The sequence below is a fragment of the Balaenoptera borealis genome (genome assembly GCF_965194805.1).
Source record: "Balaenoptera borealis genome assembly, chromosome: 17".
NCBI lineage: Eukaryota > Metazoa > Chordata > Mammalia > Artiodactyla > Balaenopteridae > Balaenoptera > Balaenoptera borealis.
The window spans coordinates 64,995,115-65,020,581 of NC_138876.1; the positions used below are offsets into that span (position 1 = coordinate 64,995,115).

General features: G+C 43.7%; 1 protein-coding gene across 6 annotated transcripts in view; it reads left to right on the forward strand.

Annotated features, from left to right (window-relative positions):
- The window catches only part of JPH1 (junctophilin 1), a 79,707-nt gene that overhangs the window by 8,276 nt on the left and 45,964 nt on the right, over window positions 1–25,467 (forward strand). Inside the window, exon 3 of one of the 6 annotated variants that reach the window (XM_082363434.1) lies at window positions 403–8,853. The exons of the other annotated variants lie outside the window; for them this stretch is intronic. Coding sequence (XP_082219560.1) covers window positions 403–457 — 55 coding nt within the window. The 3' untranslated portion in view covers window positions 458–8,853. Of the gene's footprint in view, window positions 1–402; window positions 8,854–25,467 lie in introns of those variants that run through there. 6 annotated transcript variants of the gene reach the window in all.

Sequence of the window (25,467 nt, forward strand, 5' to 3'; positions counted from 1 at the left end):
CTCAATTAACCTTTTATATTTCACTTTCACTGGTTTAGTCTCTTAACAGATGCCTTGCTTTAATGACTACTTCAGATACAGAGTTTTGCAACTTGCTCAGTGCTTCCTGGCCCTTCTAGCAGTTGTTATTAATGGTTTTTGCTTTTAAAAATATCAAAAGTTTAAGAACGTAAAGACACTCTTCCCCTTCCCCTGCCCCAGTGATGGCAGAATAAGAACTAGAAAGTAAGGCTCCTAGCAGCGGCCACTGTTGAAATCACTAGTTCAACATTAGCAACAAAGGGAGATGATCTGTTAATAGTTATTGACCGCTTCAGATTGCCTCCCTGATAGTGTTAATTATTATTGTATCACTGTTATTTTTTATGCTACAGAGATTTTTGTTTGTTTCTGAAATCCCAGGGAAATGGATCCGCTTTTGTACCATCACCTTATTTTATCTGGAAACAAAGCCTAGCTTTGAGGGAAAATAATTACCTTCTCTGCAAACGGCTCCTCAGGGAAATCAGGAGACATGGAACCAACCATCTTCGGCCCAAAGATTCAGGAAAACATGGTAGATCTGTGGATCTTTCCTTTACTTCATTGAAGACGGAGTGGTGTATCTTCCCAGTAAACACAGGAGGCTTATTTCTGAAGGCTTATTATGGACCCCTGTTTAATTCTTATAGATCAGGGAATACGAGGATGACAGAGAAGAGGTAGTAGATGGTAGAAATAATGCAATAGAATCAGTAGTCACTGAAAGTTTCCTAGCAGGCTAGCACTTAAAGAGTTAAAACTTTATAAAAATTAAAGAAAAAAAAAAGAGTTAAAACTTTAAAGGGGTGCTAATAATTTGCCAGCTCCTATAACCTTTCTTTAGGTGTCTGTTCTAATTCCAAAAGTTTATATGATTTTATGCTTATAAGATTTTTTTAAAAATGTTTTGTTCTCCTCTTGTCTTGGCCCTGAGGGTAAAAATCACCACATGGAATTGAGAAAATGTCTCCACCTTGTTTTTTAAGGAATGTGCAAGAGAAAGGGGAGCAACTCGGAACATTTCAAGCGCCTCATTTTCAGAGGCAGAGACTGAGGCTCTGCCCAAGGTCACCCCACTGTCCCTGTCATTTCGCTCATTTTTCTCATTTGGTCATTTTTTACTCCACTAACTCTTGTCTCCAATAATTCCTTAAGAGAGATGTTCAAATGACTCTTCCTTGAGAAAAATATTTTAAGGAGGGATTTTAAGGTGAGGCATTTGGTTGAGGCATTTAAGTGACCCTTGGAGAACCACACTTCCATGGAAACGAATAGATAATTTAGGGAGGGGTGTAGACAGAGGAAGAGCTTTGTAGAATCTGGGCCTTAGAAGGAGTAGTTATGCTAAAGGGTGGAAGAGGTGTGGTGAAAAGGATGGGAGAACTCTGGCCTAAAGCATCTGAGAATCACAGGTATTTGTTTATACTAGATTCGTTGTTATCAGATTAGAAGAAAGAAAACTAAGAAGGGAGGATAGAGCGGAATGGGATAGTGACCCTTACTAACTCTGTGGCCAGCCTCACTGCAACTAGTCGGGTGATGGGCTGGGAATCCCCCAGGACCACTGTGAAGTGTCAGTGGTGGGTCGGGCTGGCCAGTGGGGTGGAGCTGTCTGCTCCCAACCTCTCGCCAACCATTAGTGCCACTTCAGGTGGTAACGGCAGCACTAGACAGGGAATGTGCTGTCATGTCCCCTGCCCAGCCCTGCTGTGCTTGTCACAGGTGTAGCTGTACAGGGGGATGGAAGCAGCCAGATAGCACGTGGAGGACCTCAGCATCAAGGGATCTGGTGAGCTTGCTCTGTCCGTTTGCAGAACCAGAGATTGGATTCCCTGTTTGCCGATTTTGGGCTTACATATTAAACTGACAAGTTTTTTTTTTAATCCTACAGGAAAAATATATTTCCCATCCTTCTCTTTTAAAAAGGTACATTACAGTTTCATGCCACTCTCCCCCTTTCCTCCATGCCCAGAATGACTCAGCCACTACAGCTTTCCTTCAGGGAAGTCTTTGCTCATCCCTCCCTCTGGCTGGTACCCAGGCCCGGCTCCCCTGGCCAGCCCCTCGGGCTGCTCCCCACTCTGGTTTAGACGTAGAGCCTCTTCTTCACAGAGGGTTTCCCTACCCCCTACCCCTCCGACCCCACCCCCTCAGTCCAAATCCCCCCGTTAGTCTAAATCGTCATTGTATTTCAGTAGGTTTGTGTAATATCTCTTTCTCCAGCTTAGATTGGAGAGCCAGGCCCTGAAGGCAGCTGGGCTCACTTTTGTATTACCAGCAGCTAGTTTAGATCAGGGCACTTTCATAAGAGCTCTAGTAAATATTTGATGAATGAGTGAATCACATCCTCGCTACTTTGGGTACGTACACTGCCAGTGTTTCTAATTCCATCTTGCCAGACATTTTTAAACCGCAGTTCTCCGGCAGGAAACCTAGCTCTCACAGTTCATCACCCTGTAATCTGGCAACAGTCAAGGACGTGCAGAAAATGCAAAAGTATGTGTTAGAGATACCCTTTTCCCTAATTAGGTCAACATCATTAAAGTGTCAAAACTAAAGCATAGCCAGGGAATAACAGCTTCTGGTTAAGCCAAACTGTTAATTCCATTCTTCATGAGCTGGTCCAGTGATACCTGTGAGTGTCCTATAAGAAATTTCCAGGAAGTCAACTTTTACTAACTACAATAACATTGGCCTGTCCTACTTAGTTGACATCACCAAAATTTGTGATAAGGCAGAACATAAGAGCTTATTGTCTTTTAAAAAAGTCTAAGTTTGCTGAATATTCAGCTGTCTATTTCCTTTGTTTTTTTTTTTAATTTATTTATTTTTATTTTTGGCTGCATTGGGTCTTGGTTGCTGCGTGCGGGCTTTCTCTTGTTGCGGCGTGCAGGGGGTTGCTCCTCGTTGCGGTGCGCAGGCTTCTCATTGCGGTGGCTTCTCCTGTTGCGGAGCATGGGCTCTAGGTGCACGGGCTCAGTAGTTGTGGCATGCGGGCTCAGTAGTTGTGGCTCGTGGGCTCAGTAGTTGTGGCTCGCGGGCTCTAGACCGCAGGCTCAGTAGCTGTGGCGCACGGGCTTAGTTGCTCCGCGGCATGTGGGATCTTCCTGGACCAGGGCTCGAACCCGTGTCCCCTGCCTTGGCAGGCGGATTCTTAACCACTGCGCCACCAGGGAAGCCCTGTCTATTTCCTTTTGAAAGGTTTTCTTGTCCAGCCATTTTTTTTGGTCATTTTTCTTTAGCTCAAATAATAACATTCAGTGGAACAGTCCCTCACAAGATTACTTGACTGCATTCACACCTATTAAAGTGCAAAGTCAACCATGAGCCAGTGCACATTATGGATCCAAATTAAACTTATTACCACCAATTTTGGGAAGAAGCTCCATCTGCCAAGTTATTGTAAAGGGCAAGGCATTTGAGGCTCTTAAATTCTGTTGGACAAAAGGTTTCTCTTTCTCTTTTGAAAATTGATATTATAGTTTATATTTTATCTTTCTTTTCTGTAATATTAGTGGCTATATCACATCTTTAAAAACAATTTTAGGTTACCTTTTCCATGAATTTTGTTGTTTCTTCTACTGGGGCTCTGGTTAATTTTCAACTATTATTAGCATAAGTGATTTTTCATAGGAAGGTAGATTCCTTGTAATGCCTCATAAGTCATTTTAATGAAGAGACTGTTAAATAAGTAAAGAAATTTGAGGGGCACATCACCTGAAATGTGGGAATTTATGGCTGAGAAGAGCATTAGTTATTTTTTTTCAGTTGTGTCTCCTGTGTTCTTCCATATCTGCCTTTGCTGCCTGTCGCCTTTTCCACCTGCTCTCACCAGCCTATGAGCAGATTCCAGAGGCTTGGTTAAAACACTCAGGCCTTGAGGTGCGGAAAAGCTTCTGTGTGTAGGGACTGATATTTGCCTTTTTCTTCACAGGAGGGTTGTTTTAAGGATTGAGTGAAAGAGTGGGTGTCATGGGACTTGAACCTGTAAATCCCTACGTCTAGTTAATGTTTTAGAAAATGTGTTGATCCTACAAGTACCATTCCCAAAAGTGAAGGTTGATAGAAGACCAAGAAGCCAGCCTGAGATGGAGGTAAATATGGAAGCAGGAAGGGAAGGAAGGCTTGGGGAGCAGGAATAGGGCTAAGCAAAAGGAACGGAGTTAAGTCCACCAGGCTTGACCGCCTGTGTGCAGACGTGTGTGTCCAGACTCACCCCTTTCCCAGCCTCAGTCGGTGTGGACTCAATATATTGTCAATATATTGTCATATTGTTTGGATATATTAGCGTCGGTCACCATTATCCTTTACGTGTGTTGTGGTTTCTGTATTGCACATCAGGGTTTTAAATACATGTTTGTCGTTTTTAACCAAAGGTTGCCCATTTCCCATGGGAGCAAGTGAGGCACCCGCTCTAATTTCCTCACGTTCTTCTCCAGGCTGTTGAAAGAAAGACATGCTTCTTCCTCTCATGGGGCCCAGGACTTCTTAAGGGGCCGAGCAGTCACTGAGAATTCTGTGGGTGTGTGGAGAGAGCAGCTGAAACCACAAAGATAACCTAGGCGTCAGCCCTGTCCTGCCCCTAAGCAGGGGGCAGAGCTTGGCTATATAATGCTAGTCCAGAGGCCGAACTGGGAAGCACAGAGAAAGCCCTTGCCCTGCTCTTCTCCTTCAGCTCTGACGTTATGTGACATGGTGGCTTAACAGGTCATTAACGCATGACATGGGAACACATTGTATCATGAGCACCTTATAAAATGTTCTTAGGCCATCTCGTTTCTAAATATCTTTCTTTAAAAAAAATTCTTCCTCCAGCCCTCCCAGGGCTAGGCCCATTCAGAAACCCTGAGGCATTGAGGTGAGCCTGAGTTTTAATGATTCACAGGTAGGTCCAAGCAATACAGATTTAATGAAACTCAGTCTTGGGCCACCATGATGGGAGGACCACACAGGTATCCAGGCTCTAGGGCCATTAGAAGCATTCCTTTTTAAACCCTGAATCGTGTAGGCGTGGCTCTCCACTTTGAACTGGGAGGGCGAGGAGAAGGTGCCGTAAGTGGTGTGAGTGGCACGTGAGGTAATAGTCAATTCTGCAGAGACCTGCTGGGTGGAAACCGGCTGTGAAGGCTGGAGGTAAAAAACAGTCTAGGGTGATGATAGCCTAGGCTTGGGGGACACACGTTGGCCTGGTTTTAACTGCAGAAATCTGAGCTTGCCCCAGACAGTACAAATTTCGGCAGATTCCATCTCATTTAGCCGTGAAATAGGACACTTTCCTGATTCAGTCAATGTGGAGCCTTAAGGCAGCAGTTACTTTTTAGTACAGCTTCGTTGTAATGGAAACCACCCTGCTGAACTGTTTTCCGGAAAGGCGAAGGTGTGATTGGGTTCAAGTTCCATCCCGTGTGCTCCATAGGAACTTGGGCTTCGCCCCGGAGAAGCTGTTTTGGGGCCAGTGGCAGGGTTCTGTGCGCGTGCTAACCTAGCGGGGCGGCACCTGGGAGCGGCAGCTGCCAGACGGCCCGAGCACCCAGCTCACAACTTTCCGTCATGGATTAAGCTGACTCTACCAATCTCACTTTACTCAAGACACCAAACTGGACGCTTGCAAGACTAGTGCCTTGCAAATCTTTGAGATGCTTTTCTTATTATAGATGAAATATGAACATTGTGTTTAGGAACAGGATCCAGCAAATGCCAAAGGTATTTATGTAAGTCACTCAGCTTCAGTCCAGTGGCCTCTTGGGAATACAACCAAATCAGCTTTTAATAATTTTGCCCTTCTGTTTCAGTTGGTGTTTCACATTTATTTGTATAATATGCTCAATTCAGAATAAGCTGCTTTATCAGAAATTTAATTAATGTGTAAGGAATCCAGATTGCCTCAAAAATAGTAAAGCTCTTTGAAGTCAAATCTTAGGATTTCCCTGTGCGCCAAAAGAAACTTATTCAAGCCAAGTACAATACAATTAATTTTTAATTTACTTTCTAGTATTTTAAAAATGATCCGTTATGCCAGAGATTAACAAATCATTTTGTTATATTTTTTGTTAGCATCTAAAAACTTTTAAATGAGGTACAATTTTTTGCTAAATTTTACAGTATCAAGTCAATCAAATTTTGAGCTCAGTTGCTTGGTCTAAGTGTCCCTCTCAGTTTCATTTCTTTTTTTTTTTTTTTTTTTTTTTACATTGGTGAGGGAGCTTTTTGGAATTAGGATTTCAAGATTTCATACGTATACTTCTGTCTATTAGGGGAAAGGTCTGAGATTCATAGGAGGAGCCTCTTAGTCAAAACTTGTTGAGGAAATATCCCATAGAAGCTAAAGTTTAGGGTTCAAGAGCGAGGATGGTGGGGTGTCAGATGATGGGGCTCCACCCACCCTCCACCAGCCCTAGTCACTTGTTCACACCCCCTCCGACTCATCCCAGTGATTTCAGAATCAGTTGAGCTATGGACTGACAGGCTACCTTGCAAAGATGCAAATGCCCTGACAGCGTGGTACCTTTAGCCCTTATCTGTCATCTGTTAACAAATTAGTTAACAGCCTGGCCTGGATTCCCAGAAAAGACAGCCCATTTTATAAGGTTTGCTTCTTATCTCAGTGAAATATTAATTCCAGTCACTCACCGATTACGTACTATGTAAATATAAAATTATGATTAGGACCTAGTCCTTTCTGTCATAGCATCTGGTTGGTACAGATTGAAAAAGCAGTTACCTATTGGATGATAGGCACCTTGCTGTGAGTTTAGGTAGCACACAGGAGGAGCTTAATCATAGGCTGGGGCTGGAGGCGATTTTCTGCAGGTGGTATCAAGCTGGGAACCAAAGGATGGGTAGATGTTTTCCAGAAAAAGGTGGAGGATGGTGCAGAGGACAGTGGCACTCGTGTATTTGGGAGGCTGTAAAATGTTTGGTATGGCTGGAAAAGAGGGTGCTAGGTGGCGGTTGTTGAGAGATGAGGTGGAGAAGTAAGCAGGGGCTCACTGACCTATAAGGAATTCAGACGTTATCCCGAAGACAGAGGAGACCCTATTGATAGTTTCAGGCAGAAGAATTACATGATCAAGTATTAGAAAGATCACTCTGTTTGCAGGTGGTACAGAGATTGGGAAGTGGAAGGGGCAGGCAATAAAACTGGAGACAGATTAAGTAGTAATCGGCTGGCCAGGAATCTAGGTAAGAGCCCATGGGGTGAGCTAAGCAGTGGCAGTGGAGGTGGGAAGAAGTGAATGTATGGGCGAGAGCCTCCCAGGCAGGCCCAGTAGGACTTGGTTGACGGTGTGGTGAACCCGGAAGAGTCAGTGACTCGGGTTTCTGGCCTGGACAGCTAGAAGGGTGCTGGTCCTGTTTATTGAAACAAGGGACCAGGGAGGAAGGTACAGGTTTAAAGAGGAAGATGAGTTTGGATTTTTGACTTCTTAAATTTTGAGATGCCCAAAAGACAAAAGGGGCCGTGGGCCTGGAACTCAGAAAGATTTGTGCTGTATGTAAAGAGCTCAGACGGTAACCCTGAGGAACAATGACATCTATGAGCCCTGCCACGAAAGAGGAATTCCGTGTACGTGATACTAGACACAGCTGTTTTTTAAGAAGTACCAATAAAGCAGTCCTCACATTAAGTGCTTGGGAATCTGTTGCCTTACGACAATGCAATTCAGGTATCAGAATGTCCATTCTTGAATTTGTGAAATTAACGCTTTCTAAGATTTGTGCTCAAGGGACATACCCAGCGAGCAAGATAGATCTGTTGGCCTGTTTCTTTCTTGGCAACGCACGGGAACAAAATATCACTATCAGAAATTATTAGGCCAAAGAAACATCATTTGGCAAACATTTATTTAGTGCCAGCCCTGTCCAAACATGGCCCTAGGCCCTAGGAATACAGAGATGAATAAGAAACGAGACGTGTTGTTAAGACCAGATACGCTGGCGGGTTCCTGTGCAGCAGGACGGGAGCTGGGAGTGAGGCGGGGCTGCGGGCTGGAGGGCCCACCTGGAAGCACGTCACCCAGCCCGGGTGGTTTGTTGCAGACCGTTTCCCGTGCTCTTTGCACAAGCAGCTCCCTCTGCCTGGAATGCCCTCTCTGCCAGGCCCCTTTCCTTTGCCTGACCCCTGTTAGTCTCTTGTGACCACTCTCAAGATGCACAGCAGGCCCGGACTAAATTAAGGAAACTTAATAAAACGTCTCTTCAAATATGTGATGTCACCCCTAACAATAGGAATGTAAAGTAAGGGAAGAACGTAAAGTACAGAAGAATTTTATAATGCGGAAGGGCAGATAACTGTGCGTTCTTTAAAAAATATTAAACTGTTAAAACACTTAAATTATTTTCATTTAAATCACATTTTTTAATTTAAATTAAGATTTCTGCATAGAGTCTATAAGATGATTTTTTTTTTTTCATTTTATAATTCATTTATTTATAACAAGGCCTGGTCATAACATCTTAAAAATGTACATAGCCTTTAATACGTTCTACTTTGAGCAATTCAACTGAATAATTGAAAAATGTGTTAAAAGATTGTAATACAAAATTTTCAAAACAGCCCAAATGCCCTATTACTAGAAAATCAGCTTAATAAGTTATGATCTAGCCTATGCAATAAAATTATAGTCATCTATTGATAAGAGTGCAGATGATTAGTTATTACATGGAAAGTTATTAATATTATGTTATGAAAAAAGGTTTTTATTTTTATTATTTTTTAACATCTTTATTGGAGTATAATTGCTTTACAATGGTGTTTTAGTTTCTGCTTTATAACAAAGTGAATCAGTTATACATATACATATGTTCCCATATCTCTTCCCTCTTGCGTCTCCCTCCCACCCTCCCCATCCCACCCCTCTAGGTGGTCACAAAGCACCGAGCTGATCTCCCTGTGCTATGCGGCTGCTTCCCACTAGCTATCTGTTTTACGTTTGGTAGTGTATATATGTCCATGCCACTCTCTCACTTTGTCCCAGCTTACCCTTCCCCCTCCCCATATCCTCAAGTCCATTCTCTAGTAAGTCTGTGTCTTATTCCTGTCTTACCCCTAGGTTCTTCATGACCTTTTTTTTTTTTCCTTAGATTCCATATATATGTGTTAGCATATGGTATTTGTTTTTCTCTTTCTGACTTGACTTACTTCACTCTGTATGACAGACTCTAGATCCATCCACCTCACTACAAATAACTCAATTTAGTTTCTCTTTATGGCTGAGTAATATTCCATTGTATATATGTGCCACATCTTCTTTATCCATTCATCTGATGATGGACACTTAGGTTGCTTCCATGTCCTGGCTATTGTAAATAGAGCTGCAATGAACATTTTGGTACATGACTCTTTTTGAATTATGGTTTTCTCAGGGTATATGCCCAGTAGTGGGATTGCTGGGTCGTATGGTAGTTGTATTTTTAGTTTTTTAAGGAACGTCCATACTGTTCTCCATAGTGGCTGTATCAATTTACATTCCCACCAACAGTGCAAGAGAGTTCCCTTTTCTCCACACCCTCTCCAGCATTTATTGTTCCTAGATTTTTTGATGATGGCCATTCTGACCGGTGTGAGATGATATCTCATTTTGTAGTTTTGATTTGCATTTCTCTAATGATTAATGATGAGCATTCTTTCATGTGTCTGTTGGCAATCTGTATATCTTCTTTGGAGAAATGTCTATTTAGGTCTTCTAACCGTTTTTGGATTGGGTATATAAGATGATTTTTGACGGTAGCAGGAATCTCATTAGCAGCCTTTGGATACAGAAACACCAAAGGTAGCTGTTTAGCAGTTAGTGAATTTTTTGGCAGTGTTTCCAGATATGGAAGCAGTGTAGACACTCTAAACGGTTCCCCCGTGTATATCATGCATCAGTGCAAGTGCCCTTCCCCTTTTGCTCTGAGGATAGCAGTTGGGGCGCTACCTTTTAGCCACGTGCAGACAGACATGTCTTGAGTGGTTACCTGGTGCCTGGACCTGTGCTGTGAGCTTGTCTTCTGTCATCTCACCTAATTCCCATGGCAACTCTGTGAGTAGGTAGGAAACTGAAGTATAGAAAGGTCACAAAACAAGTAGACGACCTATCAAGGGAGGATCCCAGACAGCATAACCATCGGAGCCCAAGGCTTTAACCTCCACTGGATTGTGAGAATTGGGGTAGGATTTTTTTTTTTTTTTTTTTTCTTTAACCCACATCCTCTCTCGGTTCCTAAAGGAAGATCTGTCTGGAAGCAGAATTATTTAGTCATATACTTCATTTGCCACTGTTTTCCTTTAACAGACATTATTCATTCAACAGCCACAAACCTTGTGCAGGAGACAAACGTAAACAGATACTGTCAACATAGTGTGGTAAATGCTGAGGGAAACCTGTGAGCATGCATAGTGGAAGAGGAGCACCAAACGCGCGTGGGGCTTAAGGGAGGGGGGCTGAGCCTGAGCCGTGGAGATGAGGCAGGAAGCAGACGGTGGCAAGGGTGCTCCAGACCAAAGGAACATCCTGGGAGGCCAGAGTGGAGTGAAAGCGCGTGGGGTGAGTTCCTGCAAGCAGTGGGTCTGGAGGGCAGCACTCCCCAGGCGTGCCCCATCCTCCCCGAGGGCAGATCCCCGAGGGCTGCTGAGAAATTCCTGGTCCTCCCCCTGGTGCTGAATTAACTCTTCTTTGGCCGAGGCCCAGAGGTCTGCATTTCGCAAACCCCCCAGGTTACTCTCAGGCGCGCTGAAGTTTGCTACGTTGAGATACGATGGGAGACGAGGTGGTAAGGGTTTGGGAGCTGGGTTTTCCACTGCTGGCCTTGGGGAGTCTTTGAAGGAATTTGATCAGGAAACCATCTGCCTTTGAGATGGATTTAAATGGGGCCAAGGCTAGAGGCCTGGTCTGTGGAGATGACAGAGACCCAGTCGAAGGCTGGGGTGGTAGAGAAGCAGGGGATGAAACGAGCAGAAATTGATAGACTGGAAGTGGTGGGTGAGGAGCAGAGGCAGGTCTGGGACCTTGTGTGTCTGATGCTCTAATGCCCCTAAATCAGGTCAGCAAAACGTGTCGTTCATTCCCAGAATATGGGTGATTTATTTCTGACATATTGAACAAGTAATCTTTCAGGTTTCTTTTTTCTCACTGATGCAATGGGAGTGAGGAAGTGGGAAAAACTGGACCCGGCAGTCACAGAAAGCCCCTGTCTGGGTCTCTGCCATCCTGTGAATTCACCTCCTTTGCCTGTTTTTGAACCTTGACTTCACATAACTCTACCAACGATGCCTCGTACAGAAACTACTCCGTGAGTAAATCCCTCAGTGAAACACCACTGACGTTTTACTCTTCCAACTCTAGACTTGTCTGCAATCAGAAGATGGTGGACTGAAAGGGGAAATGACCTACCGTGCAAACTGTTAGGGACAGGCTTGTAGTGAGGAACATCGAGCCAAAATCAAAACGGTTTTGAAGCACACCTGACATACCAGTCAATGTTGATCAAGTCAGAGGCATTGTTAGATGCTCACACACTTACACCTGCACTAGCCCTGAAGGGGAGAGGAGGCGTGAGCCTGACCCCGTGCCCCTCTGCCCACGCACACCACACACAAGCTTCGAGTTGGTGGGAGGTAACTTGTACTCATAGAAGTCTTTAAATAATAGCACAAAGTAATACATTCAGTCAACTGTTAGCCCTCTGCCCCCGTTCCATACAGGTTTTGAAGAAGATTAAAATGTCTAAATGGTCAGTCTTATAGGTATTAAAAAGAAATAAATTGTTCATGAAACAGGTCCAAAGACTTTTTACTTGGCCACATATTGTAGTAATATTTTGGGTTTTGGTTTTTGTTTTTTTTTTTAATATTTTGAATGTCATTTGGTTTACTTATTATTCTTTTTTTTTTTTTTTTTTTTTTTTGGGCTGTGTTGGGTCTTCGTTTCTGTGCGAGGGCTTTCTCTAGTTGTGGCAAGCGGGGGCCACTCTTCATCGCGGTGCACGGGCCTCTCACTATCGCGGCCTCTCTTGTTGCGGAACACGGGCTCCAGACGCGCAGGCTCAGTAGTTGTGGCTCACGGGCCTAGTTGCTCCGCGGCATGTGGGATCTTCCCAGACCAGGGCTCGAACCCGTGTCCCCTGCGTTGGCAGGCAGATTCTCAACCATTGGGCCACCAGGGAAGCCCCCTGGTTTTTTTTTTAATGTTAGTGGATAAACTTGACAGTGAAAGCACTTTTCAAAATTATGCTATTCTTCTTACTCCTCACTAAATCAGAATAACTTTCGAGTCACTGTTGGAATGATTAAAATGTGGTTCTAAAGTGAGCATTCAATAATTCCATAAATGAAAACAAGGGGAAGAAGAGCTTATTTAAAGGTTTTTCCCTTTTTTTTTTTTTTGCTTTGGAGTCTTCAATAATGCATTAATTGTGTGGCGTTAAAGTTCAGTCACTAAACTTTATTGTTTAAAAGTTTTCTTTAAATTACAGTTGCTATATTTATAATCGTTACAGGGCCTCCACTGTGTTCGGTGCCCAGTAATAAGACCTTAAAGATATTTCCAGGGAAGTAGAAGGCGTAAGCCAACAAAAGAAAGAAAACAAAACAAGTCTCAAGCATCCCTCCCATAAACGGTGTCTGCGTGAACATGTATGTATAGTAGTGCTGGCCCTAAAGAAATGCCCAGTAATGAGAAAAGGGAGAAAAATTAGACGGCGTGAATAAAGAGGGGTTCTTGGTATAACGGGCGTGTCTGATGCCAGGTGGAATTGGTCTGGAGTGATTTCATAAGGAATTTTAGTCTTCAGCAACATTTTAAAGGGAAGCAAAGGCATGATTTGTCACAGAGGCAAACGGAGATTTTGCCAGGTGGGGGAAGAATAGCATATCTGATGACTCACAGCCTGAAGAGAAAGAAAAACCGCTTAAAGGCAGTGAATATCGCCGGTGCTCATTATCTGTGGGCACTATTGTCCTTGTGGCTTGCTGGAGTAGATCTTTCTTTCAGTTTCATAGCCTTGTTAATCATCTAGTGTTCTGTGTGGATGTTCCCTAATGACTCCCATTGCCAGTAAAACCTGAAAACAAGGCTCTTTTCATGGGCAGGCGCTTCCCTCTCACCCTCATCCTACCACCAGGAACAGTGACCCAGAAAGTTGGTAAATCTGGGGAGGGCAGTCGTGGAGCTGCTCTGAAATTCCTGAAAATTAATGCTGTTGGTTTGTAGAAAAGAATAAAAATACTAGGAAAGTAGGAGGCTGGAGACGCTGGACAAGACCCCCTGATGTCAGATTCAGACTCCGGGGTTTCATCCCCTTTTGAGGAATCTTACAAATGTGTGTACAAAAATGTACTCAAACCCCTTCTGCATTTTGCACCACCCTCGGGCGTGTGTAATCTAAGCCTCACAATGTTCTGCTTTGCAGTGGTGTAGAGCACAGCTGAGTCATGGCGGGAGAGGAGGACAATTAGATAAGGGGTGCTGACTATTAAAGAATCCTAAAAGCACTAATCAGGTGTTATACAACACACAAGTGGAAGCTGTTTCAGAGTTCTGAGGAAGTTAGTGACATGAGCAAAACAACATGTGAGGAGAATGATTTTAGCTGCCCTGCACAAGGTGGATTTCAAGCAGCAAAAGTTAGGACAGGACCATCAGGACCTGAAGAAGTCAATCCAGGCATAAAGGACTGGATTCTGGACATTTATAAAGGGGAACTCATCTTGTGTACAAGTAGTTGTGTACAAGGGAGTTCAGGCTCTGAGGATCTGAGCATAGGTAGCTAAGAGCACAAGGAGACCATGAATGATGATGGAGACGCTTTGGGGAGGAGCTTTCAATTTATGGCCCTTCAAGGAGGAAGAAAACAGAGAGATGAGATTCCTGTAAGAATGGCACTTTGAAGCCTTGTGCATTTAAGAGCTTCCAAAGGAAATGAAACCATCAAAGTTAAAGATATGCATTGTCACTTATAATAAGGAGTTGTTAGGAAAATGAGTAGAGAGGGCTGGGGTAGAGAAATTAATAAGAAAGAGTTAGAGCTAGTGGCCTGTAAGTGGAAAGAAGCAGGGAATTATTTTATACTAAGATAAGATAAACTAAGACAAGATGCTGAACAAGGTTTAGTTGTGGTTATAGCTAACATCTCTATTTGCATAATTCCACTGTCTGAAATCAAATTAGCAAATCCTTTTTTTTTTTTTTTTTTACTCTATTAAGAGACTAGCCATCACACTATCTAGTTGATTAGCCATACTCTAGTCATAGCTTTCATTAACTCTTCATGCTGCCTGGTGTCTTTGACTAAGTCCACGTAAGAGAATGAAATTAACATCCATGACTTTCTTTGCCTAAGATGCTTAGAAAAGGCATCTTTCATTTTTTCCCTATTTAAAACATGATTTTTGTCAACAGGTTTACTGGGGAAACTACATTTAGTACAAAATAGTCAAATGGAAAAATCAGTAGGTTTATACCTTTATAAACCCAATGAAGTAAACCAAGGATTCAAAAACAAAAATTCTTTTAAATAATGTACTAATGGCCAATTAACATACATGTTTCAGGTATTTTTCCTGATTAAAGTGATAGTTATATTCGGAAGTGTTTCTAAAACTATATTAAAATGTGACCTGCGTTACAGAAAAAAGGTGTACAAAACGGAGAGAATAAGGACATGACTTGCATGAAGATAGCATGCCTTACTAGTTAAAGAGTGTGAAAACTCTGCAGTGGCTGATTTCAGGCCCCAAACCGTATCGTCCAGGGTGTATCTCTAGAAGGACATTAGTAGACATTTTCCCTACATGGAGTAGGTAGGGCAGTGAGTGAGTTAGGAGTCCCAGGAAGAGCACTTGGGTTCAGCTTAGGATCAAAACCATGGGGGTGCTAGGGGTCTGTTTTGTGCTTACGATGTTCCGTGATACCATCTACGTCTTTTCTTTCTCTGCACCCCGCCCCCACTCTAACTCATTGCGGGTTTGTTCTGTTTGATCCCCTCTCTGGCTTGTAATAGAAAATCCACCTGGTCTCCAAGGGCTGGCATGTCCCAGGAGCCCGGTCCAGGCTTTGTGCAAATCCTTAGCCAGCTCCTGCTGGCTAAGGGCCTTCTTCTCAGCAGGATCTGACCAACCATCTGAGAAAACACCACTCCTGCTGGAAAACGGGCAGGTGTGGGAGTGCTCGATGAGGTGCAGGGGGTCTCTGTCGAGCAGTCTGATTCTTCCATTAGGAAGAAACTGGTTACTGCTTCTAGTCTGTCAAGGTTTTTCTTGCCTTTAAAACAGGAAAATATGAAAAGAAAAAATATTTTTAACTAAATGATGAATACTTCTTAAGTGAATCAAAATGTAAAGTTGTTTACATCATAAACTCTTCAGATATAAGTTGCTCTTTCAACACCATGGATTACATTGAATCATGCTGTATAATTTTTGTCTCTATGAGGACTGTGAATTAGCCAGAGATGTAAAAGTTTAAGCTTTCAAGTCATGGAGATGAAGAAGGGATATCTTTGTAGGAAAAAAAAAAATGGAGTTTTTAGGCAAACTGATATATTTACAGTTCCTGCACTAAATAGGTGTAAGGACCTTTAGGAACTGAAGATAGTCTGTGCAGAACTGGATTCTCTCATGACATTTTCAGGGGTTTTTCCTCCTAGTTTTTCTTTTCCTCCTTTCACCCATCCATTTCATCTCTGATTAGTATGAAATTCTGTTCGCTTAAATTCTAAATAATCTTTAGAAGTCTGAATTACTAAACACTGAACTAATGAGCTATAAAGCGATACAGAATTACTGAAAGTTTTTCCTAATTCAGCACAAATCTAAAGCTAGCTAGAGCCATTTTCAGTAAGAACTCGGAGGGTTGTATGCCGAATGAAATGTTTACTTATACTGCACACCTGGAAAGAAAATTATCATCATGAGTAGGTCTTTTTTAGACTTTAGAGGCCTGTTTGATGCTTATTAATATATACTGTATAGCCAATAAGAACAATTCAGTTTTTATACCTTGCATGGAACCCAGCACAGGTGTCAGTCAAGATGTTGTTGGCACTCTACTTGGTTTTGATTGATTTGTTGTCTTTAGGTTGGTATTCTTCCTTAGAGATTTAGAATCCACAGGACAAGGCTAAAATCTAATCAGGTTTCTGCCAGTTCCTCTATCAGCTCAGTACTGCATATACGTATCTTTAAAATCTCTATACTGAGATTACTGCATAAAAATTGTTCAGCTTAATAGAAATGATCATTCATTACTAAAAGGTCTTTATGGTTCATGACACTGATTTCCTAGGGCTCAGCTACATAAACTGATACAGCCAATAGTTGTTGAATACTTCCACGTGGAGTGTTGTGAAAAGACAGCCCTTGCCCTCAGAGAGCTCATATACTAGAGCAGGAGGTTGAGGAGAAAACCAGCAGGTTATTACCTGGTGCAATACAGCAAAGGACAGTATGCGTAAGAGCCCGACAGAGGGTCTTTAAACACCCGGGGGAACCACAAGGGACTTCGAGGGACAGCTCTTGAGAAGACAAGTTGGCGTTTGCAGGAAGAGAAAGGGGAAGAAGGGCTTTCCAAGCAGAGGGAACCACAAGGGCGAAAGCCTGGAGGCTGAAGAGCTCTCTTTTGTTTCTTCCCTGCAAAAAACCTCTATTGTCATTTATATCCACGTGGTTCCAGGGCACAGAGAGGCGGTCTAAACTGTTAGTGGCTAAGAACAGACACTGCAGCTCCAGTCTGGGTTCAGGTCCTGCAGCTGCCAGTGGTGTGTCCTAAGCAAGTGGTTCGAGCTGCCCAGGCCTCATGCCGCTTCAGCTGCACGTCGGAAATGTGATAGCTCCTCAGGAGATTGTCATGAGGGTTAAACAAGGTAATCAATTGAAGTGGAAAGTGGATGATAACTTTCTCACGTTAGAGTCCATTTTTTTTTTAATTATTTATTTTGGCTGTGTTGGGTTTTCATTGCTGCGCACGGGCTTTTTTAAGTTGCGGCGAGCAGGGGCTACTGTTAGTTGCGGAGCGCGGGCTTCTCATTGCGGTGGCTTCTCTTGTTGCGGAGCACAGGCTCTAGGCGCGAGGTCTCCAGTAGTTGTGGCACACGGGCTCAGTAGTTGTGGCTCGCAGGCTCTAGAGCGCAGGCTCAGTAGTTGTGGCACACGGGCTTAGTTGCTCCGCAGCATGTGGGATCTTCCCGGACCAGGGCTCGAACCCGCGTCCCCTGCGTTGGCAGGCGGATTCTTAACCACTGCACCACCAGGGAAGTGCCTAGAGTCAATTTTGTAATCATTTCCACCCTCTCCCGAATGTGTGCTCTGTGTAGAGCAAGGGAGGAAGGTTGGTGCCCTGGGAGAAATCAAAATGAGGATGATAGGGACCCATCCTCCCGGAAGCTTATAACCAAGTGACAGAGAGATGGGTATGTAAGCAGCTAGCAAGGCGGCTGGAAATTAAATAAGAGCTACGTGGAGGTTGAGGCAGTGTGTGGGAGCATCACCAGATAGGAGGTTTGTTCCAAGGAAGAGGAGGAATTCTTGGGAAAAGAGCGGTTGGTGTGGAGTCTTTGCCTGCCATTCCGCCCAGGCCCGCTCTTGGCCCTGTTTCATTCCTTGTGGCCGACTTCACCTTGGCTCCTCTCCTGTCTACCTGGACAGCGTTCAGATGCTTCCCTTAGAACTGAAGCTGGAGAGGTGAGTAAGGTAGGCTTCTATGACCAGCCTCAGAGAGGTACAGAAAGAGCCAGTGCCGAGGACTTTCTCTCCAGTGCTAAGAGGTCATCTTACAGGTGAGGCCCTGGGCTCTGGGGCCCGTTCCCAGATTCCCCTTCCAGCCATTTGGCTGCGCCTGTTTCGTTGCTGTTGGTTCCAGTGGCTCCACCAACTCCCACAGTCAGAGAAGCTCCCGCAGATCTGCAGGCTGCCGTCCCCATCACTCCCCCAGGACAGACCAGAGTGAGGCCTGCATTGTGCCTGGGAAGCCTGATTTGAAAAAGCAGAGAGGCGAGCGCAACCCCTGCCTGCAGTGGGGGACCACCCTTCTGTGCTCTGCAGGAGAGTCCCCGTGTCTCCCAGGGGCTGCCAGCCACTGCTGGGGGGCGGGCGTCTACTGCCACACCCCACTGCCCACTGTCTTCCAACCGTTGGGTCCCAACTGTCCTGTTTCTGGCAGAAATTTGTCGGGGATGGTGGTGTGTGCCTGGCTCTGAACCATAGTTTGAGCTCTGAGAAAATGCCATCCCCTCTTTTTGGTCAGTCTGGTCCTGGGAAGAGAGGCTCGTAAGTCAACTCTTAATTATCGTCGGAAGATCAAGGAAGAGGTGAATGTGAGCTGGCTGTGTCGCAGAGAATTTCAGACGGCAGAAAGGGGGAAGCAGTTCACTTACATCTTTAACATGACAGCCTGATTTTTGCCCGGAGGAGTTTAGGGAATTCTTTTGAAATCTTTCTGTAACATGGTATAGCAGTGAAGAGCCCAGAGCAACTACAAGTTGGGCTTTGTCACTTTTCAGCTGAGTGGCCTCAAGCCAACAATTTCACCTCTCCAAGCCTTAGTTTCCTCGTCTGTGAAGTGAGTGTGATGATTAATGATGCCTCCTCATGGGGTTGGAGTGAGTACTCCCACGAGTTGTTACGTATTAAGTGTTTGGAACAGTGTCTGGCACCAGCAAGTGCTATGCAGGTGTGGGCTCTTATCATGGGGCACAGAGAGAGGTTTTTTGGTAAAGTTGTTCTCTTGCTGCCTCGTTGGGCATATCCAACGAGGATATGATGCCTTTTGAGGCACCATCCAAGGTTTTAAAGAAGTTCAAGTATTATAGACAGGTTCAGTTACTGGGTGAGTAGGAGTGCATTGGCAGTCATAGGTCTCTGAGAAAGAGGGCTGTGGAGATTCTCACTCAATTTTAGAATAGGACGAATGATTTTCTCCTAATACATCACATACAAATGTGAAGAAAGACCCCAGCCTGTTGTGTACATGGCCAGGCCTCTGGGTGAGGTGCCTGAAGGCTGCCCCAGGGTATGTGCAAACTGTGGCCATAAAGACAGATTTTTGTGATGCAGGTTTCTTTTTTGAGACCAGCCTGATTCACCATTGTGTTTTGTCTGCCACGGAAGCTTAAACAGCTTTAAGCTAAACACCTGTGTCTTTGTCCTGGTCTCGCCTTGCTAAACAGGATTTGATTGGACTTCTCTTTTCAACACAGTGGCCCACCTACTTCCCTGCATTTCTGTATTCCCACCTCATATTGCTTCAATCAACTTGTTTAGAAGAAATAGCCAGACTTGAAAGTATGAGAAAATAACACTAAAGTTGGATAGAAAATTCTCCTATACTACTTCTGCATTTAATCAAAGAAAAAAGAGTGTGCAGTGTCTGTTGTAAGATTATTAAAACATCTTCACTCTATTCTTCTCTAAGTGTGTCTGCTTAGGCTTTAGGGAAACAACTGAAACCACCCTTCTCTCCATGTAAAGTTGGGTAAATTTGCCATTTGCAAAATGACATCAGAAGAATAAAGTAAAAAATAGGGAGAAGTTAGTACAGACCCACATGCCACTCGTACTGTGAAAACTCGTGGAAGACCCAGCACCCCACCCCCCCTTTATCTCAGTGAATACTGTTGGTGCTTCCGTGAGGGAGCAATGCTAGGCGTTTGCAAGTGAGCCCGAGATAATGCTGGATCTCCAGCTGCTTAGCGTCTCGTGGTGGAACGTGATGGGTCACCGTGATCCAAGGTGGAGAGTAAGTGCCCGGATAGAATCAGTTTTTCAGAATCTTCAGTTCTGGATAAAGTTTAAAAGAGCAAAGTGATGTATGCTTTTTGAACATCAGGAAAGGCTTTACGGGGAGAGGGTTAGAGTTTGGTCTTGAACTACTAGAAGGATTTGGGCAGCAGAAATTGGGGGGGGCGGGAAAATGTGTTCTAAGCAGAGCAAAGAGCCTGAGAAAAGGGCACAAAAGCAGGTGTGAGGGCAACAGGAGCACAATGGGGAACATCTTGTAATGTACCTGATTCCCGGTGTGCTACTGAAGGTTTGTGATTATTGCGCGCTTTTCAATGAAATACCTTTGGGGTTATCACCTTTTTTAAAAATCAAAGCTTTAATTACCATTATAAATCCGCGAGACCATCTTATTGTTCTTGCTAAGCAAATGCGTGTTAGCATCTTTCTTTAAAGAAGACCATGCTCTAGCTAGTGGCATACTTGTGATGGATACAGATGCCCATTGCCATGACTGCAGTTATGTTAGGCCCTGGTGGCCATTTATCGTTTTAATAATGGAAAGACATGACAATCGGATCTAACTAAACAAATACACCCATCTTCTCAAATAAGGTTTCTATAGAAAATCTATTTCCTCCTTATTGAAGGTAGCTTGGTTTAATGGATCCTGTGGTTTTAGAATAGATGGATTTCTTTGGGTTGGTTTGTTGGTGTCTTTCACAGTTTACACAGCAGCCTCCTTTCCGGTATCTCATACACTCCCTTCACTGAGCAAGTCTGTGTTTGCCAAGCAGCGAACTCTTAGGTAACATTTCCACTCCGTGCACAAAAGAAGTGCATAGTTTGAAAGTCATTTTTTAAGGCCAAGTCAGCTCTACACAGCTAAAATATTTACTAGGTCTTATCGGAAATGTGGGGAAAAAAGATTGTTCAAATAACCTAAGGAGTGTCTCGTTTCCTGACCTGTTTATTTAGTGTTAACTAAGAATGACACACACATTCATCTCTGTTGAGAAATTGACAACGGGCTTAACTTCCTTTTTGTTTCGCCTCCCTCATAAAGCATTTCCCTGAGCACTCACGTGTTCCTTTAACTATCTCTTGCCTTCTAGCTCTTGCTTTTTCTTGCCTTCTGTTCACATCTGCCTTCTCCTGTTTCCCACTTTTCCTACTTTTCCACTCAAAGACAGCATCCACCATCCTTCTGGATTGGCCCATTTTTACCATAAAGTCCTGTGTAGATCCAGTTCATTTGATGGATGCTGACTGAGAGCCTACTCCGTGCTGACCTTACGTATGGTCAAGAAATGGGTTTTCAAAGGTGGCCCTTGCCCTTTTGGCAAGCCAGACAAGTAAACAGCCGATTAGTGGGCAGAAGTGCTGGTGCAGCTGAAATTCTGCCAGGGAGGGTGGCAGGAGGCTTAGCGACCCACGGAGGAGGGGGCACGATGAAACCTGTCCCTGCGGAAGTGCCCCCCTCCCCCCCTGTTCCCCGCCCCCCGGCCTGCCTTCTTTAGCTCCCTCCCTCTTCCTCTCTCCCCCTGCCTTGGCATTGGGTGCAGACCTTTGTTTCAGTACTTAACAGGCTATAGGTATGTACTTGTTTCTTTAAATAAGTCCAGCCAGTTCTTCTTGATAATTGCATACCTCAAAGTGCACAGCAGATCGAACACATCCAATAAACTGACTTCTCTGGACTTGGTTTTTTCATCTGTAAAGTGAGAATGGTGACTTAGAATTCTGACCAAGGTTTTTCTGGCTGAAAGAAAAAAATTCAGTGATTATTAGTTACAACAAGTACATATTTGTATTGAGAACTATTTAGGCGTTCTGTCTTTATTTTATGATTACACAGACATGGTTTAAAAGTGCATTTCTTGGGAATTCCCTGGCGGTCCAGTGCTTAGGACTCGGAGCCTTCACTGCCATGGGCCCAGGGTCAATCCCTGGTCGGGGAACTAAGATCCCACGAGCCGTGGGGCACAGCCAAAGAAAAAAAGTGAATTTCTGTAGTAGGTTTAATTTACGAGGATAAAAAAGAGAGAAAATATGGTTTCTGTTTGGAGTGGGGGTTTCAAATGTTTTTTTTTTTTTAATAAATTAATTTATTATTTATTTTTGGCCGCGTTGGGTCTTCGTTGCTGTGTGCAGGCTCTCTCTAGTTGCGGCGAGCGGGGGCTACTCTTCCTTGCGGTGCACGGGCTTCATTGCGGTGGTGGCTTCTCTTGTTGCGGAGCACGAGCTCTAGGTGGGCGGGCTTCAGTAGTTGTGGCTCGTGGGCTCAGTAGTTGTGGCTTGCTGACTCTAGAGTGCAGGCTCAGTAGTTGTGGCTCGCAGGCTCTAGAGCACAGGCTCAGTAGCTGTGGCACACGGGCTTAGTTGCTCCGCAGCATGTGGGATCTTCCCGGACCAGGGATTGAACCCGTGTCCCCTGCATTGGCAGGCGGATTCTTAACCACTGCGCCACCAGGGAAGCCCTGCAAGTAGAGTTTTTAAAGCCAGATATTTTATCCCTGCTTTCATGAGATTCCAGTGTAATAGAAAAAATAAGACCAATAAGTAAGCATATATCTGGCCAACTACATGAGTTTTAGAGAGTTACAGACATAATTTCTGTAGAAGCAAAAGGCAAACAGTATTTAGAGGAAGAGGGGAATGCACTGGAAAGACCTGGATGTGCTCAAGACGAGAGTCGAAAGAAACCAGAGTTCACGGTGACTGAGGGAGTTTGGTCAAAGGGACCCACTGACAGTGGGTGTGAAGCGTTGCCTGTCAGACTTGTTAACAGGATGGATTTTAAGTAGATCAGGCTCTTGTGGTATGCTTATAATTTGTGGTTTAAAATTTTTTTAATTTTCTTTATTTTGTGAATGCGTGATACACGCTCATGGTTCAAACTTTTAAAGTTACAAAATGGAATAGACTGAGTAGTAAATCTCTCTCCCGCTCCTGACCCCTGAAAACAACCAGTGTTATTAGGACTTTATAAAATTTTTCTGATATTCATACATCCAGATACACATTTTATTCCCTTTGACACAGATGGTTACATACCACAAGTCCATAACTGCTTTCCAAAACCTTTTGGGGGCAGATTCATTTTAGAATTCAGTTTATTGGATTTTTAGAAAAGCAATATGGTGCATATAGCATAAATTACGTAACACCCCCAGGGGGTCTGAGCCCCGCTGAGTAATAAAAGAAATTAATTCTCCAGGGGAACTGAATATTCATACCAAGTGGGATAAATACAAACCATAAATAGCCATAAGAACCATAAATGCAACTCATGTCAGTTGCATTCAGGTGTTACTGTCAAATAAGTTTTGGCACTAAACTTATAAAAAGAAAATTATGGTTTTTAAAGGTTTTTAGGTCTTGGAATTGTATATATAGGATTATAACTGGAATCCACACTATTCTGTACTCTGTGCTTTTTTTAATTAACAGTACGTATTGGAATTCATTCCTTATCAATACATAAAGAGGTTCCTCATCCTCTAAGCAATTAAAACTGCTCATATGCTAGATTTCTTGCAGAAGGTAATTTAAATACATGTAGTGGTTTATGTACATACATGTATGTGTGTATATAGACATACAAGATTCATATATATTGGTGCAGTTAAGAGCACAATAAGGTCTAGGTCACATTATTGACTTCTAATATTAGGCTGTTTACAACACTATGCTTCTTTTTAAAAATAATATAGTTAGAAATAGTAATAATACTAGTTTATGAAAAAAAAGCAGTTTAGCCAAATAGAGTAATAATTTACAACACTACAAAAAATAAGCAGTTTAGCCAATAGACTATTAGTGTATAACATTATAGTTTGTTCAGTGTTAGGGTAAAGGGGGTGGAAAGCCTTAAGAATTAGAGTTTAATTGTCGGTGTTCCTTATGGGAATTCTTTGCCCAGTAGACATGTTCAGGCTTATTTGTAATACCATTACCTGCTGGGAAAGGCAAGAGGCTGTTTAAGTAATGGAGACACTTTTTGTAATTGGTGTGTCAGCACCCATGACCAGGAGGAGGAAGACGTAATAGCGTGTGCACTTGTCACTGTGCACCGGTGTTTGGGCACAGAAGTCTGACTAAATAAGGCAATGCCCAAGTGAGCCTTATCAGCGTTTGACCGGGGTGCAGACTAGCGGCTGATACACGGTGCCCAGCCGTTCTCTGCAGCTCTTGGCAAATGTGCATTGATCACAGACATCAGAAGCGCCTACCTACCACGCTCAGAGTTCTTGTGCCTGCATTTTACTTCCTATAAAGATGAGTATGAAATGTTAAGTCCCTAGAGAGGAGAAAGGAGAGAGTTCAGTGTACTGTTCCAAAAATGTGTCACGCATGTAAGCATACTTATTTTTAGTGATGTGTCAGTGGAGAGTTTGTTTAGGAGTTCATTCACCATTCCTGGCTCCTGACGGCTTTTCCCCCCACCACCGCAGTGCCTCCCCACCCGGCCTGAGGTTAAGAGACGGGCGGACTCTCCAAGGCTGGGGTCCCAGGGAAGGAGAGGTGTGGTCACTGCCACCGCTGGATTCAGTGCGTGCAGGGGGAGGGGAGGAAAGGGAACTTCCAGTCACATCTAGTTGTGAGCCCACCTCTCTCTCCATTTCCTGGCTGTCTGCGCATTGCGGTGTTTATACTCTGCCAGTCTGTGTATTTATAAAAAGAAAATGGAGCATTTTTTATAGGCATCAATCCAAGGGTTCACTTCTCATGCCAACAATTGCCATTTTCAGTTTACGTTAGTATTCCAGCCTGCAAACTGGGTCCAATCCAGGCTTGGCTGTACAGGGGTGGGGAGTGACCGTGTGCACGTGAGCACGTTGAACGTTCCCAGAACTGATGACGGAGTATTACACCAGCACGAAATAGAACTACGAGATTACAGTGACCATGTGAAAGCAAAGCTCTGAGCTGGGTTCATAACTCGTGTCCACCCTCTGACTGTCTCCTTCTCTGTCTTCCCTCTTGCCTCCTACCCTCCCCTCCTCCCACCCGTCCCTGTCCCCCCCATCGCCTTTGCTGAACCCCTTAGTGTAGAAGGTTGAAGTAATCACATTTCCTCGGGTCCTGGCCTTCTGTATGCAAGGCCCCCCTCGTCCCCTGTGTCTGTTTACCCAGGCCTGTCCCCTTCCACTCTAGAAGCACTCAGTAATAGATGTTTATTCTGTGTCATTGATGCTGTATAAAGGGAAAAGTGTCATTTCCTATATTTTTTTAGTTTATGTGAACGGCACCAAGTCACACAGCTCCTTTTCTTTTATTTATAATTATACTTAAGAGATTAATAACATTCCTGTATAATTTTTTTAGTTTTGTTTATATTGTTGGCCCCTCAAGGCAGCGTGTTCAGATTTATCCTTGTGGCCATATGTACACCTGGGCTGTTGGTTCTCAGCTGCACGGTATTCCAAAGTGTGCATGCACTGCGGTTCACTGACCATTCCCTTAGTGATGGACTCTTAGGTTGCCTCAGACACCCCATATCACAAGCAGTGCTATAATCAACATTGCGTTCAACTATCTTTTTAAAAAGCAAGATACAGTTCAGTAAAGTGCCTCCAGTAAAATATTGTGGTACCTGTTTAAATTCAAACGTATCCATTCTAAAGTTTTTCATTTAAAATCTTTTTCTACAGTTTAGAGTACTGTTGGTACCCACCACAGCATGAATATTCTTGGCATCTCTGGCCTAATGACACAGAAAAAATTAAAACTTCCTGATAGAGAGTGGAATG